Consider the following 16,381-nt stretch of genomic DNA (forward strand, 5'->3'; position numbering starts at 1 on the left):
TTTTTGATCGTAGTTTTGAAATTTGGCATTATCAAAAAAATATGGCATATAGCAAAAAATAGTTCGACGTAGACAAAATATTACTTTTCCAAGATATTAGATTCATAAGCACAAAACCTCACGTGTGGGCCAAAATCACAGATTTCAAGTTTAAAGAGCTTGCTTAAGAGAGCTCAAAGAGCACAGATTTTCGATAAAAATTGGTAAATCCGAATTGAGAAATGACGTTGCCAAACTTTCAGTTTTTCCTGCTAAACTAAAAAATAAACATAAACATGAGTGGTCAAAAAATCAAGGCTATAACCTTAAATTTACATTTTTGGTGATATTCTGAGTGCAGCGTTGTTCAGTTAAGGGCACCATTTTGTTTCAAAATGTCAGTAAATTAAAAATTTTGAAAAAAAACTGACACAAAAATTACCAAAACCTCCAAAAATTAAGGTTTCTAATACACTTTACTCGCACTAAACGTTCCTATCAAATTATATCTTTTCTGAAGCTTTTAAAGGCAAAAAGGTTCTTCAAACTTAGAAAATCACATTACTTATAACTTTTCCTTTTGCTGAATTCTATCAAGAAAAAACAACCAGAATGTTGAAATTGTTTTTCAGATACTCACAAGCCTTATCAGTTCAGTATAAAAGTATGTACAATTTTTGAAAAATAACTATCTTCTGAGACGGTTTAGTGAAACAACTTTTGTTTCTCAACATTTCCTTGAATTTTGCCAGAGAAGGAATTTTTGTAAATGGATATCAAGACTCTTTTTCCCAATAAACCTTCTCTTGAAAACATCATTCTTTTAAGTTATTTAAAGAAAAATAGTACTTTTGTTTTTGCAAAACTTCTCTTCTGTGCAGTTTTTGCAACACTTAATACAATATTAATAAATTGCATTGGCAAATAAAATACAATATTAGAGGAAATAGAGTGTTGAGAGAATTGAATTTAACTAGTAATTGTTTTAAAATCTTGAAAAAGTAATTAAATTAATTAAATGACAATTTTAATAAATACTACCTACTTCCTACTATACAGAATGTTTATAAAAACAGGATAAACAGTTTTGTCAAACAACAAAATATAATATTAATTTTTACTTTACGCTGAATCTAAAATCAAACAATTCCGCATTAAGTGAACACGCTGTATATGTGGGTCTGTATAATTTCTTAAACGCTTCTAAATCATTTGGAACATAACCACTTTTTTTATTTTATTTGTTAGAGAACATCATACGGTGAATCGGAAAGTGAGTTTTTTTAAGAGAGAACTAATCGGTATTCCAAGATAATAAAATTATGACAACTTCATTTTTTTGTAGATGAAACTTCCATTTTTTATTTTATTTTTGGTTTTTACGCAAGTTTTCATTATATTTCATGGTGGTACACACAACCTTACCTAAATTAGGAAATAATACGTGCAAAAAGTATCGTATCACCCTAATGTTTCAAAAGCCATGTTTTAAAGTTTATTGGAATGGTAAAAGGTTAACTGATTGAACTTAAACTGATACAAATTTAACTCCAATTCTCTATTTAAGTTTTATGAGAAAGGTTGTGTTCTCATTTTATTTTATTTTCATAATTTGTTAAATAAAAATTTTCATTGGAATCCAGCATAGAAAAGTGAATGTCCGGGCAGGAATTATTCAAAATCAGATAAAATCGTTCATTTTTCATAATAGGGAATTTAAATCTTGAAAAATATCTGCTCATATTAGATAACGTGAAATTCTTCCCAAAATTATAGAAATGGGAATTATTGTGGCTTCAGCACATTTTTGTATAAACGTAAGAAGATTTCACTTTTCTCCACCGATACATAGATAGGTAAAATAGAGGGGCCACCTAGGTTACGATTCTAAAACTTTTTTTTGTATTTTTGGATTACTATTTCTCCTTACAGTTTGTGACACCAATTCAGGGACATCCTGTATTACTACTGCAGTTAGTCGGTATTTTAAAAGTAATCTTTCAAACAGAACACTTACCGTTCATCGCAGTTGCAATGCATCAAAGTGTTCAACCTCCAATTGAACAACCCGTACTTGGTTTCGAAGCCTCCAATCCAGAATGGACAGTGCAGGTCATGTTTTCTGCAACACCTGCAGCATATACCCCACAACACTTTAAATAACCCAAAATATTACTAAATGGTTGAAGATTTAACCTGTCAGTTTTCGAAAATCCTCCCAGTCTAGTGTATTTATCTGCTGAGTAACCTTTGCCGCACCATTTAGTACCAGGAACCCTTAACAGGTCTGATATGTCTCTCTTAGGTCTGCAAAGAAAACAATGATCGCATCAATAACATTAATTCAGTTTGGATTGCATCTAAATGTTAAAGGTTAAATAAACACTTAAGAAATGAAGAGGCTACTAACCTAATAATACTAAAACGTAAATTTAACTGAATTAAACTAAATGACCCTCTTCATTTCCAAAACAAACGATTTCAATGCTATATTTTGTCTAGGCCAAAGCCTATGAGGAAATATATTCTCCCAAAGTCTAAACAATATACAAAACCTGTTTCGGAACTCCGGATTTAGCCCAGCATCAATATTTCTTGAAAATTTCATAATATTGAGAGACCGAGCGGCGCAAAGAAAGTAACATAAACGATACGTCTTTCTCTGTAGTTTAGACTAGAACAAATTTACAAAGGGAATCTAATTTTAACATTTTTCGCTTGAAAGTCGTTTGGTTACCTAAATTAACGCTTTGATTTCGTGTTATCTTTATCTGGATTCTGGATAGTATCTTTTGGTAATTCCTCTGCAATTGCCTGGCATTTTTTTGAGCTAATGTGGTTTTAATGCTTTTCTAGGAGATCTTTGACTACACCAGGTATATACAATTTACGGGTGTAACATCTAGTTGTTTGTTAGGTCATAAAATAACAAAATTGTAACCAATCCAAGTCAATTTTTAAATTGAGAACTCATAGTAAATAAAGAAGTGTTCTATCACGTTACATGTTAGTAATATAATGCATAGTGTTGAAAATGGTATATTACGTATTCGTTTACCTGAAAGGTAAGTGACTTACTTCCCGATTTGTTAGTCCTAGTAACCAGGGGCCTAATTCTTGAAGGCAGGGATCGGAATTCTCAAGAGAATTGTCGATATAATGTGACAGAAGAAGCTGACAATGGCGGGTTGCTGTCACATTCTTCAGGTCTTTCTCTTGATTCCCTTCCCTAGTTTCAAGCATACTCATCCAGGAGCCTAATTCTTGAAAGCAGGGAACGGAATTCTCAAGAGAATTGTCGATAGAATATGATGGAAAAGCTAACAATGGCAGGTTTCTGTCACATTCTGCATACTTTTCCCTTGGTAACTCACTTCCCTTGTTTTAAGAATACTGTCTTTCCCGTTTTCAAAACAGGTGCTATAATCACTAAAATTTAGATATGTATGTAAAAAAACTATTTTATCTACTCCTAGCATGGTAATCATTCATTACATAGCTCATTTTGAGTTACGTAATGAGCGATTTTACCGCACTAGTGCGATAAAACAACTTCAAATGAAAATTTCTGCTGTAATTGTTTATTGAATTTAAACATAACTTTGATAAAACCATGAACAGACCTATCTTAAATAATAACTATATTTTACTTTTTATAAATATTAAAAGTGAAATGAATTCCTGAATTAGAAAGTTCTTGGATCGAATTTACACAAAAAAAAAAAAAAAGGCTGGATGAATAGGTTGCTGCCAAGGTTTCAAAGTACACGAGTAACACTTTTTCTTGAAAGGGACTCTTTATGTTCTTGGTCTCGCACCAGGTGACAAAACGTTAATACATTTTTTCATATTTCTCCTTTGACTTGGCAGGCAACAAGCCAGATACCACGTTTGCGGCAGCTTCTTCAATATCTGACGGAAGTTCAGACATGTTCATAACGAAATGCACTTTTAAAAATTTGTGACTGACACTGTTAAATTGTCGCTTAAGTGATATGTGGAAACAAATGGCCACCATAGCAACAACACCAAAACAGTACAGCGTAGATGACAAGATTTAAGGGTAACAAATAACTACCCGTAGCAAGCATATACAAGACGTTCCTAAATAGTTCACATTGCACAAAATATGAATTTTCAATCAAAAAGATCATTTGGAGATCCCTCAATCACCTAAAGTTTTGAGGGCATAATCTCTTCCTTTTAGCCCTTGATACGTAGGTAACTATTATCTCATTTTATTTAGTTTTGGCGTTAATTAAAATAAAAGTGGTGAAAAAAATGGTGTGGTGGTTAATTAAAGTTATTTAAATTTTGGCACCCAACGTAGGTTTTTCACAAATCCACTTTAATTTTGTGTTAAACGTAAGCTTTTCAGTAAATTATTTAATTTTTTTACATTCAAAGTCGGCTTTTAACGATGTCATTTAAATTTTGGCGCACAACTTAGGGTTCTTATAAAGTCGTTTAAATTTTGACGTCCAACCTTGGTATTTTACAAAGGTCATTTTATTACAATGTCCAACGTAAGTTTCTTGTAAGTAATTTAAACTGGGATTAAACTTAATTCAAAGGTTTGTCACAAAGAAACTTTAATTTTACTACACAACATCGATTTTAAAAATGTGATTTTGGCGCCCAACGTCTCTCCAAGGTGAGGTTTTCCAGTAGGTTATTTGAAATTTGGTGTCCAAGTTGGTTTTTTCAGAAAATTGTTTTAAACATCTTGACGGCCAGCGTCGGTTTTAGCCAGTAATTTTACTATCCAACTTCATTCTTCGCCATTTTTATTTCGGTACCCAAGTCGAATTTACAAAAGTTTATTAAGTCCATTTTTGTACTACAACAATTAGCTACAGAATCTTGGGGTTGAATATAAATTATGCACTTTTGCAATACAATCCTGTTCTAAAAACGCAGGAATAATATAAATAAAAATTTAGCAATATTTTTTCTTGTATCTATACTAAAACATGCTAATCTGTTGCCATTGAAATATTTTAAACGAAAATGACACAGCATTTTTTCAACCTGCAGCCCCATTAATAACAATTAATTTTTCGAAACCCAAAACCGTTTTTGACAGGTAGTAACAGAATACTTCTTTACACACTTATAACTCGATTTATTGTTCTTGTAATTGCTGCAGTTGAAGTGGACCCTATAATTACATTCTAACAGTAGGTGCAACAACCTCACAATGGCTCCTACAATACGAGCAGAAACACACTGTTCTAGTGGTATGAATATCAATAATGAATCCTGATGAGCATTCGTCGAATCAGTAGTAAAAAATTTACACTTACCGTTCAAACCACAAATCATCTTTCCTGGTTTTGTTTATCATCTCCTGATCGAGCGACAATGTGTTCTTCATTTGCAAATGTCGTTTATGGCACTGTCTGCGCAGCAAAGTATAATTGAGCCATCCATATTCCTTCGGTAATGGTTTACCGTCGAGAGATTCAACACTAACATTCGAGTTAACAATTAACTTTTTTAAATCGTCTCTAAAACTACTTAGGAACGTTTTTACTCGGCCTTTTTGGTGGCCGAATTCGCAGTCTATCAGTTTGCCCTTGGCACCGTAAACTAGCTGAATTAAGTGTTTGCCATCGCTGAGTTGTCTGATGGTAAGTCGATCGCCAGAACTGAAATAAAAAAAAAAACCTGTTTTATATATTGTGTTTCCAAAAATATATAGCATTTTATTTTCAAACCTATTATGATCTATTTTAGTAGCAGTTTTATATAGGTCAAGCTTAGTTAAGTCTGGGTCAGACTGTGACAATACATGTGAAAAAAGTGATAGTCTGATGCTAAAAAATGTAGCAGGTTTAGAATAGTGAGCTTGATGAGCCATCTACTAAAGATATTCCCGAAGATCATTCACAGTAGAATATTTATATGAGGTACAGATATCTGAGACCCAATTCGGCTTTAGAAGTGCTGTATGTACTGGAAAGGCTCTATTTTTGATTCACGTGCTGTTTCAGTGTTCATGTTTCGTATATTATAGGTTTGATCAAGTGCAGCAAATGATGGAAGTCCTGCAAAAAGCTGTCCTGGATGGGAAATACCTCAAAGTTATCACAAATGGTTGTGTCAGGGTAGACAGAGAGACAACAGAGGAAGTATAAATATAACGTGGAATAAGGCAGGAATTCATACTATCTTCTGTAATTTTCAATCTGTTCTCGGAATACATCTTCAGAGAGTCCCTGCAGGGTATTGAAGCTGAAATACTGCTAAATGGAGATAGATAGAGAATAACATAACGTATGCAGATGATACCAGACAATCTAGCTTGTACAAATATGTATAATTGGCCACGAACATATATGAGAACTGGGACCATTCTGTGAAAATCAGAACGCGTATTGAAAAAGCCAGAACAGCATTTATCAGGAAGAAAGGAGTCTTCATTTACAACCATATATGCAATGCTGTCATTACTAAGGTCATTGAAAGTTAGAAAGTGTTATATTACACGCTATCATTTCCTGCCCTGATGAATATTTTTTTTTTATTTAAAAATATAAACAATAAAAAACAACAATGAATTAAAATACAACAAACTACAGCTTCAGAAGACATGGCACGTTGGGACAGCATAGTGGCAGGTTTTTGTATTGTGCCCAATTTGGTTTTGGTTGATTTCTTGCTATTCCTCATCTAAGCTGAACCAAAAGTCTATCGATTTCTCTGTTTTTTCTCAAATTTATTTAGTCTTTACCCATACTGTATCAGTAATGAGAAATGATCTACTTGTATGTGTTTTGAAATTTGGAAACTCACATGAAATTTTGTCTTCAAAAAAAGCAACATTTTCATTTTTACTGAGGATAGAAAAGGAAAAGGAAATTTCTGAATACAGTTAAGACTCGAAAGCTACAATATCTGGGACATGTGCAGAAAATCCTTCAAGGTAAGGTATATGGAGTTAGAGGAGTGGTTAGAAAGAAAATATCGTGGTTAAAACATTTAAGAACGTGGTTCAACCAATCAAGCACTCAGCTATTCCACGGTGCTGTTAATAAAGTTTGAATAGCCAACATCCGGAACGGATAGCTACTCTAAGAAGATGATATCAAGAAAATACATTGTGAAGACCAGTAGAAATAAACCACTTTGTTTTAAAGAAGCAGGGCTGTAATATCCCACACCTAACACAGAAAACGACAATCAATAAATTTACAATATGGAAACAATTATCTTTTGAACAAATTTTTGAAGCTCAAGAACAGTACTGGGAAACGTGTATAAGGTAATCAATAATGATGTTAAGGCACAGGACATTGTTTAAAAAAAAGTCTATAAATAAATAAAAGAATATATTCATACTGAAATATTGGATTGGCATCCAAATAGTGTATGGAGATCTATGTTCGACATACTTGAAACAAACCTAAAATTTAAAGCAATTTTTGTGTTTGGTTGACATCAGTTAATAATTTTTTAGACAATATCTCTCCATGATCATTGCCGACTAACCATTTCAAGTACAAAAAAGGGATGATTGAAGTACCATAAAACAAATAAAAGGAAAGGTACAAAGTTTCTTTTAATTTATACATTTTTTAGAATACAAATAAAGCGAGCTGTTATTGTATGCAAATTGAAAATAAACCTGAGCAGGGATGAAGATGACACCCTGTTTGTTTAGTGCGTTTTAATTTCGTGACGGGGATATCAATGCTGACAAGGCGGATTTGTAAAACGACGACCAAATGCAGGTGGTTGTGTGTTGTTACCATCCTTTCTGCTGTATTGCCAACCTTTTTTTTTTCAATTATGGCATATCCACTGATATGCCGACAAAAAGTGCAAATTCATGTGTGCAATGTTTTCCATAATGAAATAACCAGTGTTACAGAACAAATTCCATTAGAGTTCTTGCTCAATATTAATTGTTATTTATTGTAGTCAATACGAATGCACATAAATATAATATTGATTCTAGTGTTGTTTGGAATCGATGATCCGTACTCTCGATTTATGATAGGGAAAATTGAATTGTGTTCTCTTTTGATACGCTTAAGTTCGTTCTCGGTTTAATGATCAACTACCCTTACTCAGTTTATGCATTCGTTCCATAGAGTTTACAATTACTCATTTAAACTACTTAATAACAATAATTGAATAGTAATTTTCCTAACTCGGTTTATTATCATTTTGCAAGTTTATTTTAACTTGACGTGAAAATATAAAACACCCTATTTAATGATCTAAGGTAAGCTTTGTTGGTTTTCCTTTTAAAATAGCACGTAATTTGGTATCCATTTCAGTTTCAACTGGTTGTTTTGAGACTCCCAGTTTATTTGAATTTTATGTTCGTTTGTAAATGTGCCATGCGGGTACAAGAAGAACTTTTGCATTATAAAGTAATTGTGATTTTTTATCTCTCGACTTTTGATGATGTTATGTGATTCATTAACCTCGATTTACGGTTAACGTTTATTCAAATCTGTGTTTTTGATTTCCACTACTGCAATTAGTTAAAACAGGAACATAAATGTTTGGTAATATTATGCAGTAGGTCCATGTTGACTGTCAGTCGTATCGTGCAAAGATCTTTGGTTTGGTCAGTTTTTATGACTTAAAACCCATAAGCTGGACTTAACATGAATGTTACCGGCAGCCATCTTTATTGTTTAAGTCTCTAATTTGCATTTAAAGGAAGTTTAAAAAAAGTTTTTTAAACGCTTTTAACACTTTTTACTTTACCCTGATTTTAGTATAAAGAATTATTCTAATATGTCGTTTTCTCCTTATTTTTTTATCTAGTTATTGTTTGTTTTTAGTTCGGTTATTTGTGTTTTTTTTTTGTAATTTTACTTACTCGTATGTATGTAATAAACAGTAATATACCCTGCTGGAAATGTGAATATAGTTTACCCCATCACAAAAGGCAGAGCATAAAAGACCAGAAACTGAACAAAGCAGAAAACCAAGTAAAAAAAAGAGTGAAGAAGACAAGCAGTCAGCAAACTGAAGAGGAACAAACAAAACGAAAATAGCAGAAAGAGTAAAAGGCAAGTTAAGTAAAAAAATTAAATTGTTGGATGTCGCACAGCAAGAAGAAGAAAAGAACTGAAAAAAGTGAAATGCAGAAATGTTGAAAACGACAAGGCGAGAAGAACGAAAAAAAAAACAATTTAGGAGCAAATAAGTGATATAACAATAACATAAATCGTAAATAATACGAGAACAGTAGAAGAATTAGGAAAAATCAATAACGTTAAAAATAATGAAAAAAATGACCAGAACAAGAATATATGAAAACAAGGCAACACATATTAAAGATAAAGAACATGATGGCAAAAATATGACCAATAAAAACGACTTAAAGGAAAAGAAAAAGAAATTAAATAAAGATCGTAGAGCGCAAGAGCAAAGACGTACATCAAAAAGAAAAAATACAGAGGTTAACAAAGATAAAGTAGATTAGAACATGAATAAATGACGAATAGCGACTGGAAGATATCAAGACAAATAAATAGAAGAATTTAAACGATAATAAGAATTGTAAATAATATGAGCAAAGTATACGATTACATATAAAAAAAACGAACCCAAAAATATAAGAGAACAGTGGAAAGAGAAAAATAAAGATATAAAAATGAACTAAAATGGCAAAAGAAAGAAAAATCTGTCTGATGAGAGTGGAATAAAATAAAAAGAAAATCTAGTAATAGAAAAGCACTGAAGACTAGCGAAGAGAGATAGGATCAGAACAAAAAAAATGGCAGGAAAGAGAAACGAGAAACGCAAAGCAGAGAGAGGAAATAATAGAAATCAGAGAAAAACCCCAAAAAAATGACTAAAATTGATTAAATTAAAATTACAACTTATACATTTTACTTAAAAATAATTTGCGCAAAAACCACTACATTATACATTGTTGAAAAAGTTTTAGTTTAGACTAAAACTGAGAAAAAGCACTGCAAATAGTCTCTTAAGTAATAGAGTACCTAATTGAAAACTACCTACAAAGCTTACTATTATGGTAACTTCCGTATAGCCGATAGGTATTTAAATCCCATTGAAACAAATACCGGCTTTTATTACATCAAGGCAATGGTAAGTAAGATGTCACATGGTGGTTTCACCCACACTGTCACTAAATCGTTTACTGAAATGGTGCTTACTACCACTTTTATAGCCCATTACAGTTATAGGAGCGTTCACGCCTTTTCTTAAAACACATCATCCGGGAAATAAAACCGAATAGGCTGTGATGGAGAAAATTAAATTTCTCTAAAGTTATTATAAAATTCCGAGCAAGTTCACGACCAGAAACATATTAAAAAACTGAAATATATGTCAGATGGAATTGATTGACTGAATTGATCAATAATAATTTAGACATCGATCGTGATTCTCGACCCCGCCCATTTACGAACGTACGTTTCTTGAATTTTTAATATACCGTAATGATACAAAGAGTTATGTGAGATCGTACCATCTGAAGAAATTGTTGCAATTAGGTCACAGATGAGAAGCTTAAAACTTTTTGATTTAACAAGAACTGATTTGTTACCGTAAGTAAAATGTACGATAATCTACGTAGGTGGTTGCTAATGTAAGGATATTAAGTCAAGTTAACATCTAGTGAGACCCACAATAGGCTTTAGAGTATGATAATTAGGTTGGTAATGGGGTATCATTACAAATTAGAGAGTACGCATGTGATTATAATGAAGTATGAATAGTGTTTGTTTTAGTAAGTATCGAGAGTTATTTCAATGTGGGACGTCATTGTGTGCTTAAGACTGCTCTCTCTTCATTTTTGCATCTTAACACATAAGAATTTGGAATTGTAATATGTCAGTGAAACATTTCACATATGACGAAACCGGTTTCTACTAGACGATCTTAAATTTAGCTTTACCAGACGACGATCAACAGTTTTTACCAATTTGTTTTAATAAAACCAGAAAGGCGTTTAAAAGTTAATTTTTATATCTAGACATGTTTCTGATACCTGTTAATGATTATTGCACAATGTTCAGTATGATTGGTTTTATCCAAAAAATGTTTACACATGCCGGCTAGCTCCGCTAGATGGCATTTCAACCATAGTTTATATAACATTTTAGCGTCTATTTTTTATGTAGCTTTCACTCTTTAAGCATCCTATACAATCAATTTGGACCACCCTGGGTCTCTATATTAGTGTAGAGGACAAGTGGAAGCAAATACAAAGAGAGTTAGAAACAATAGCTTAAAAACATCTAAGAAGCAAAAGAACCAGAAAAAAGCCCTGGATGACCATAGAAATTATTTTTGTTATAAACGAAAGGAGAAAGAGCAAAGGCAACAATGATGAGGACACTAAATAAAGCAGTACAGTGAAGAGTTAAGAAAGCAATAGAGGAATATCTAGCAGCAGAAATACTAGAAAATAAATTTGAAAGCTTTCACATGCACAAAAAGATAAAGAAAATCAAGGATACAAATGGGCGTATAATAACTGACGTGGGGGACAAACCCAAAGACAGAAGACAAAAAAAGGTGGAAAGCGTACCTGTCGGAACTGTTCGATTAGAATCAAGCACTGTGCACTTAAAAATATTAAGATCATAAATAGTATACGCTTTGGAAACTGTGAAACCCGGTAAAGCTGCTGGTCCTGAACAGATACCCATAGAGCTTATCAAACTCTTTGATTATGATGTAATTGATATTCTTGTGGACCTTTTTAATCACATTTATGATACGGGAGTAGTTTCTGGCTATTATCCACTTTTGTGCTCATACTCAAGAAGAAAGAAGAAGACTGGAGGAAGACATAAGCAATTGACATTGACACATAAGGACTTGCAAAACGAGAGGCGTTTTTTGGGATTAACGTTCTTTTGCAGTGCTTTGATATAAACCAAGAGGTACAAACCGATATACATGATACATCGATTTTAAATAGGAGTTTGACACGGTGAAAGATAAACTACATCAGCTGCTCGTCAGCAAAAACGTTGCTTCCGACGATGTTAGAAGAATTAGTAATCTATACTGGAGCCAAAAAGCTAATGCAAAGGTAGAAAACCAACCAACAGAAAAATGGAAATTTGTCGTGGTGTGCGACAAGGTTGCATTTGCTATTTTTAGGGAAACCCTAGAACATGAGTTAGTGGGAATAGTTAAAAATGGAGAAGTAATTTATAATATGAGGTATACTGATGACAACGTCTTTTTAAAGAGTAGTCCTGAAGACACACAACATCTTAAAAAAAAATTTAACGACTGTTGTAGTAGGTATTAAAAATTAACTTTAAAAATCCAAGTTAATGGTAGTTACAAAATTCCCACAAGAGCTGAACCATGTTCGTTCTGGCTCTGTTGTTAGGAGTTGAAGAATCACCTCGACAAGGTACAAGCATTCGAAATGTGGTGCTACCTTGGAATGTAGCGTATTCCTTGGACATATAGAATTACCAATTCCGAAGTGCTGAACCGGATGCAGAAGAAGTGTGTAGGCATTAACACCATAAAGAAAAGAAAGCTTTCAATACCTGGGTCATATAATGAGAGGACAGAAATTCACACTCCTCCAATTGATAGTCCAAGGAAATACTAAAAAGCAGGGCATTGGCAAACGACATGTGTCCTGGTTAACTAAGGGATTGGTTTAACTGCAGCAATATGCAACTACTCAGAGCTATTGCTGTGCAGATAGCAAACCTTCGATAGGCTATAAGAAGACGTATATCTGCGACACTATCCACTTTTGGACTAAGATAAGTTCAGTATGATCGTCATAATTAAAATCTTCAAAATATTCTGGTAGCATTTAGCTTTTATTTGCATATTTTAGGGACCCCCCATATAAGATGATCTCGAGCAAAATTGCACCCTGTCGGAGTCACCTTTCTCAAGCACTGGGCCAACGTGCATGTCTTCCATATCATAAGAAAGTAACAGACAAATTGTACAAACTACATCTTCCACTATTCCACTATTACGTCGATAAGAGCGACGCTAAAATCGTTTGACAATTTGAAAAGCAAAACAATCAGAAGCATTCATAACGCCACCCTAAAAATTCCTTTGAAATCCTCCACTGTCACATTACGACGATTGAAACTGATTAATTATCCTTTATTATTCCACCCCTCTTGAACCAAAAAAGGGTATCGAATGACTTGACTCGTATCCGGTCCTGTGTGTACGGACCCTTTTAAACAACTTAATTCGAGATACACTTGTTTTATGAATGCGGGGTGGAAACCCCCGGGAGTGAATAAGAGGCACTTGTACAATTGTCTTTTTTTCTGTACAGTAAGAGATTAAAATGCTCTGGGCAGAAAAATTTACTTTTATAGTACAGTCACCTAACAACAGGTCACTATGAGGACAAACGTGCAATTTGAATACAAAAGCAACTTAGACGATTTTGATGTGAAAAATTTACATCTAAGTCTAATTTGTGTAAAGAATGTGTGGGTTTGACAACACCGATGTAAGTGGAATTTAGATCAGGATTGCAAAATATTTCTTTATGGGCATTCCTTTGTTTCGTACTAAACTTGTAACGGATCAATGTCAAGAAATTGCTCGTTTAAGTGAGACCATTATAAAGTATTGCATGTCTGACAGTATGACACTCTAATCGCAGCTTTCGATAATATCTACTTCTTAAGTAGGGTCATCATGATCTTCAGACAGATGTTATCCCTGGGGATGCACATTTACATAGCTGGATACTATGTAATACGTCGGTCACGATTTTATTCTGTTTAATTCTTACGGAAGTGAGGTTAATAAATCACCTAGACGAAGTGACCTACAATTTAAAAGAACTATTAATCCTTTTATGTAGTTCGGAATCGGATTGGTGTAAAGTAAACTTTTTGTAAGATTAAGATTAAAGTTGATTAACTAAAGGAAGTCATTTATAACAAAAATGAATAATTTCTGGAGTCTTTCTTCCCAATCTCCTGGCTGTAGGTCACGTTCCGACATGACCTTTTGTATTCCTCCCATACATGTCGCTTTAAGTCTTCCCCTTTTCCTTCTTTCGTCCAGGGTCCCATAGGTGTCCATTTGAGATTTTGTTTGGGTATTCGTGTGTCATCCATTCGATGAACGTGTCCGTACCATAAAAGTTTTCTTCGTTGAATTTATTCTATTATATTTATTTGGACGATCATAATATCTCTAATATTTTTGTACGTTATTCTTTGCTTTAGTGATTTTCCTGTTGCCGCCAGAAATCCATCTCCAGAGAAAGCAGGCGTCGCTCTAGACTTGCTGTAAGTTGCCAAGCTTCACATCCATAAAGAAGAGAGTTGTATAGCAGGTGTTTTGGTTTTCTAGAAATGCATTTTGACCATAAGATATAAGATAGAGTTTAGGCATCCTATCACTCATGAATGCAAACTCCTATTTGTCTTGGGCAACAACAACTTCATCATCATGACGAAATGCAGAGCATAGTGGTTGTATTTTCATTTATGTGCATGTCCTTTCTACTGCATGCTCTTCTTCATTTCCTTAGGACTTCATTGAGATCTTAAATAGGGTGGGAGATCAGGAGCAGCCTTTGGTGACTGGAAACCTGCCATTCACCCTTCAGCTTAACACTGGAGGTTGATTGATCGTAAAGTTGCCTTATGGCTGTTATTAGGGTATTACTTTTCGAGTTTTTGCATTGGGACACTATCATATGCTTGCATCATAAGTCCACAAATAGAAGATACACCTTTCAATTTCTGCCGACTTTCTTTTCGTTCAACTGGGTAAGGATAAAAACTGTGCAAGAGCGACTCGCTCGAAAACCTGCCTGTTCTTCGATTTCTTCATGTCCGTATTCTTCTTCTAAGATAATTTGGAGAACTTTTCTATACAGATAACTCATGATACTGGTAACAGATATACACTTATAGTTAAAGCAGTCACCTCTACGCTCTTTTTTGGGCATGGGGGTTATCCAGGCTTCCTTCTTCACCAAACGTAGAATAGTTCTTGTACGTTGGTACTCCATATTTAATTAGTTCCGCAGGTATTCCTTCTAATGCACTAGCTTTGTTATTCTTCATTCATCTAACCACTTTCCATATTGTACGTGGTACATTGTTGAGAGGATGCTAGTTGGTTGCTCTCTCTTTCTCGGTCTTCTTTGGGTTGCTAGAAGTAGTATTGTGCCATAATATGCTTATTATTCACTAGTTTTGAATAAATAATAACACTCACTACCTACCAGTGAGTAATGAGTCATTACTCCCTTTCCTTTCTCAGAAGCCTTTTGATTAAAAGCTATTTTCTTTTCTAAGATCTGTGTTAATGAAAAGAGATGGTCAATTGTGGATTTTCCTGTTTTAAAGCTTAAGAAACAAGATCAGATCAGCGTATTTCTTTCAATTATGTTTTCAGTATTTTTCTGTATATCCTAATTATTAAACCTGTAACCGCTATTGTTGCAGTTCTTCTTGTCTCCTTTATGGAGGTTCTATGTAGCAAACTTGCTAAATAAAGGTTACATACTTACTTAATGGAAGAATAATTCATGAATGTGGCATTATTATCATTTATTACCTACGGTGTTATTAAAATGAATAGCCTTTCTTCAGCTATTTAGATTGAAAAAAGAGCAACATTCTCGATTAAGTATTCGACACTTCCCCTTCAGTGGAAGCACATTTATCACTTTGCCTTGCCATGTTCTTTACACCGCTAACCGAATTAGTTACATTGCATTGCACACAGATTAAGTGTTTGTGTAGGGAATGTCCCGCAAGGGCAAGGGAGTCCCTATCGGCAGGGGTGTCAGGGTTGAAGGATCAAAACTCGGAATTTATAAGTGAACCGCTATACGAACTTTTACGAAACAACGCAAAGTTGCAGCGTCCCTAATTAAATGTGACAAGCTTTGATTTAAGTGAGAGATAATATCAGGACGTGATATACTGAACTACATTTAGAAAAATGTTGAAAAACTGAAATTTGATTTAAATGCTTAAATGTTGGAATTTATATCAGGAGAAGTTGGTAACGTTTTCCTGTCTACATAAAGTATAAAGTAGGTAAGGAGAAACACCTGACAAAATGTACAGGGTGATTGTTTATATTTTACTCAATAGCTAACAGTTAATTTTAATCTGACAGCATAGTGTAAATTAGCAAAGTTGCAGTATTTTTTTTGAATCTCTATAGAATCTGATGCCAAAAATTGTCATATCACAATCACGTCACATTTTTGACACATGGTTGGATTATTTTAAAGGGAACACGCCAGCTATATTTAATTTGCTTAATAGAAAAATCTCATTTTTCTGATTTCAAATATATGGTTTTTTTTTTGAGGTTTTGCTAGTCATTTTTCAAAATCTTCTAAACGGTTTCAATTTTTATTCTTTATATTCCTTACTCGCAAACTGTGATTATTATTGTTTCATATGAA

The 16,381-nt window shown here is 33.6% G+C and overlaps 1 protein-coding gene across 2 annotated transcripts in view; it reads right to left on the bottom strand.

The window, feature by feature from the left end:
* Positions 1 to 16,381, bottom strand: part of GIIIspla2 (Phospholipase A2 group III) — a 74,805-nt gene that overhangs the window by 33,714 nt on the left and 24,710 nt on the right. For both annotated transcript variants that reach the window (XM_081995935.1, XM_081995936.1), the window contains exons 3-5: positions 5,286 to 5,630; positions 2,176 to 2,286; positions 1,997 to 2,110 (exon numbers count right to left, since the gene is read on the bottom strand). In XM_081995935.1, the coding sequence (XP_081852061.1) occupies positions 1,997 to 2,110; positions 2,176 to 2,286; positions 5,286 to 5,630 (570 nt within the window). The remainder of the gene's footprint in view (positions 1 to 1,996; positions 2,111 to 2,175; positions 2,287 to 5,285; positions 5,631 to 16,381) is intronic.

The sequence above is a fragment of the Ips typographus genome, linkage group LG1 (genome assembly GCF_016097725.1).
Source record: "Ips typographus isolate SLU linkage group LG1, UJ_Ityp_2.0, whole genome shotgun sequence".
Classification (NCBI taxonomy): Eukaryota; Metazoa; Arthropoda; class Insecta; order Coleoptera; family Curculionidae; genus Ips; species Ips typographus.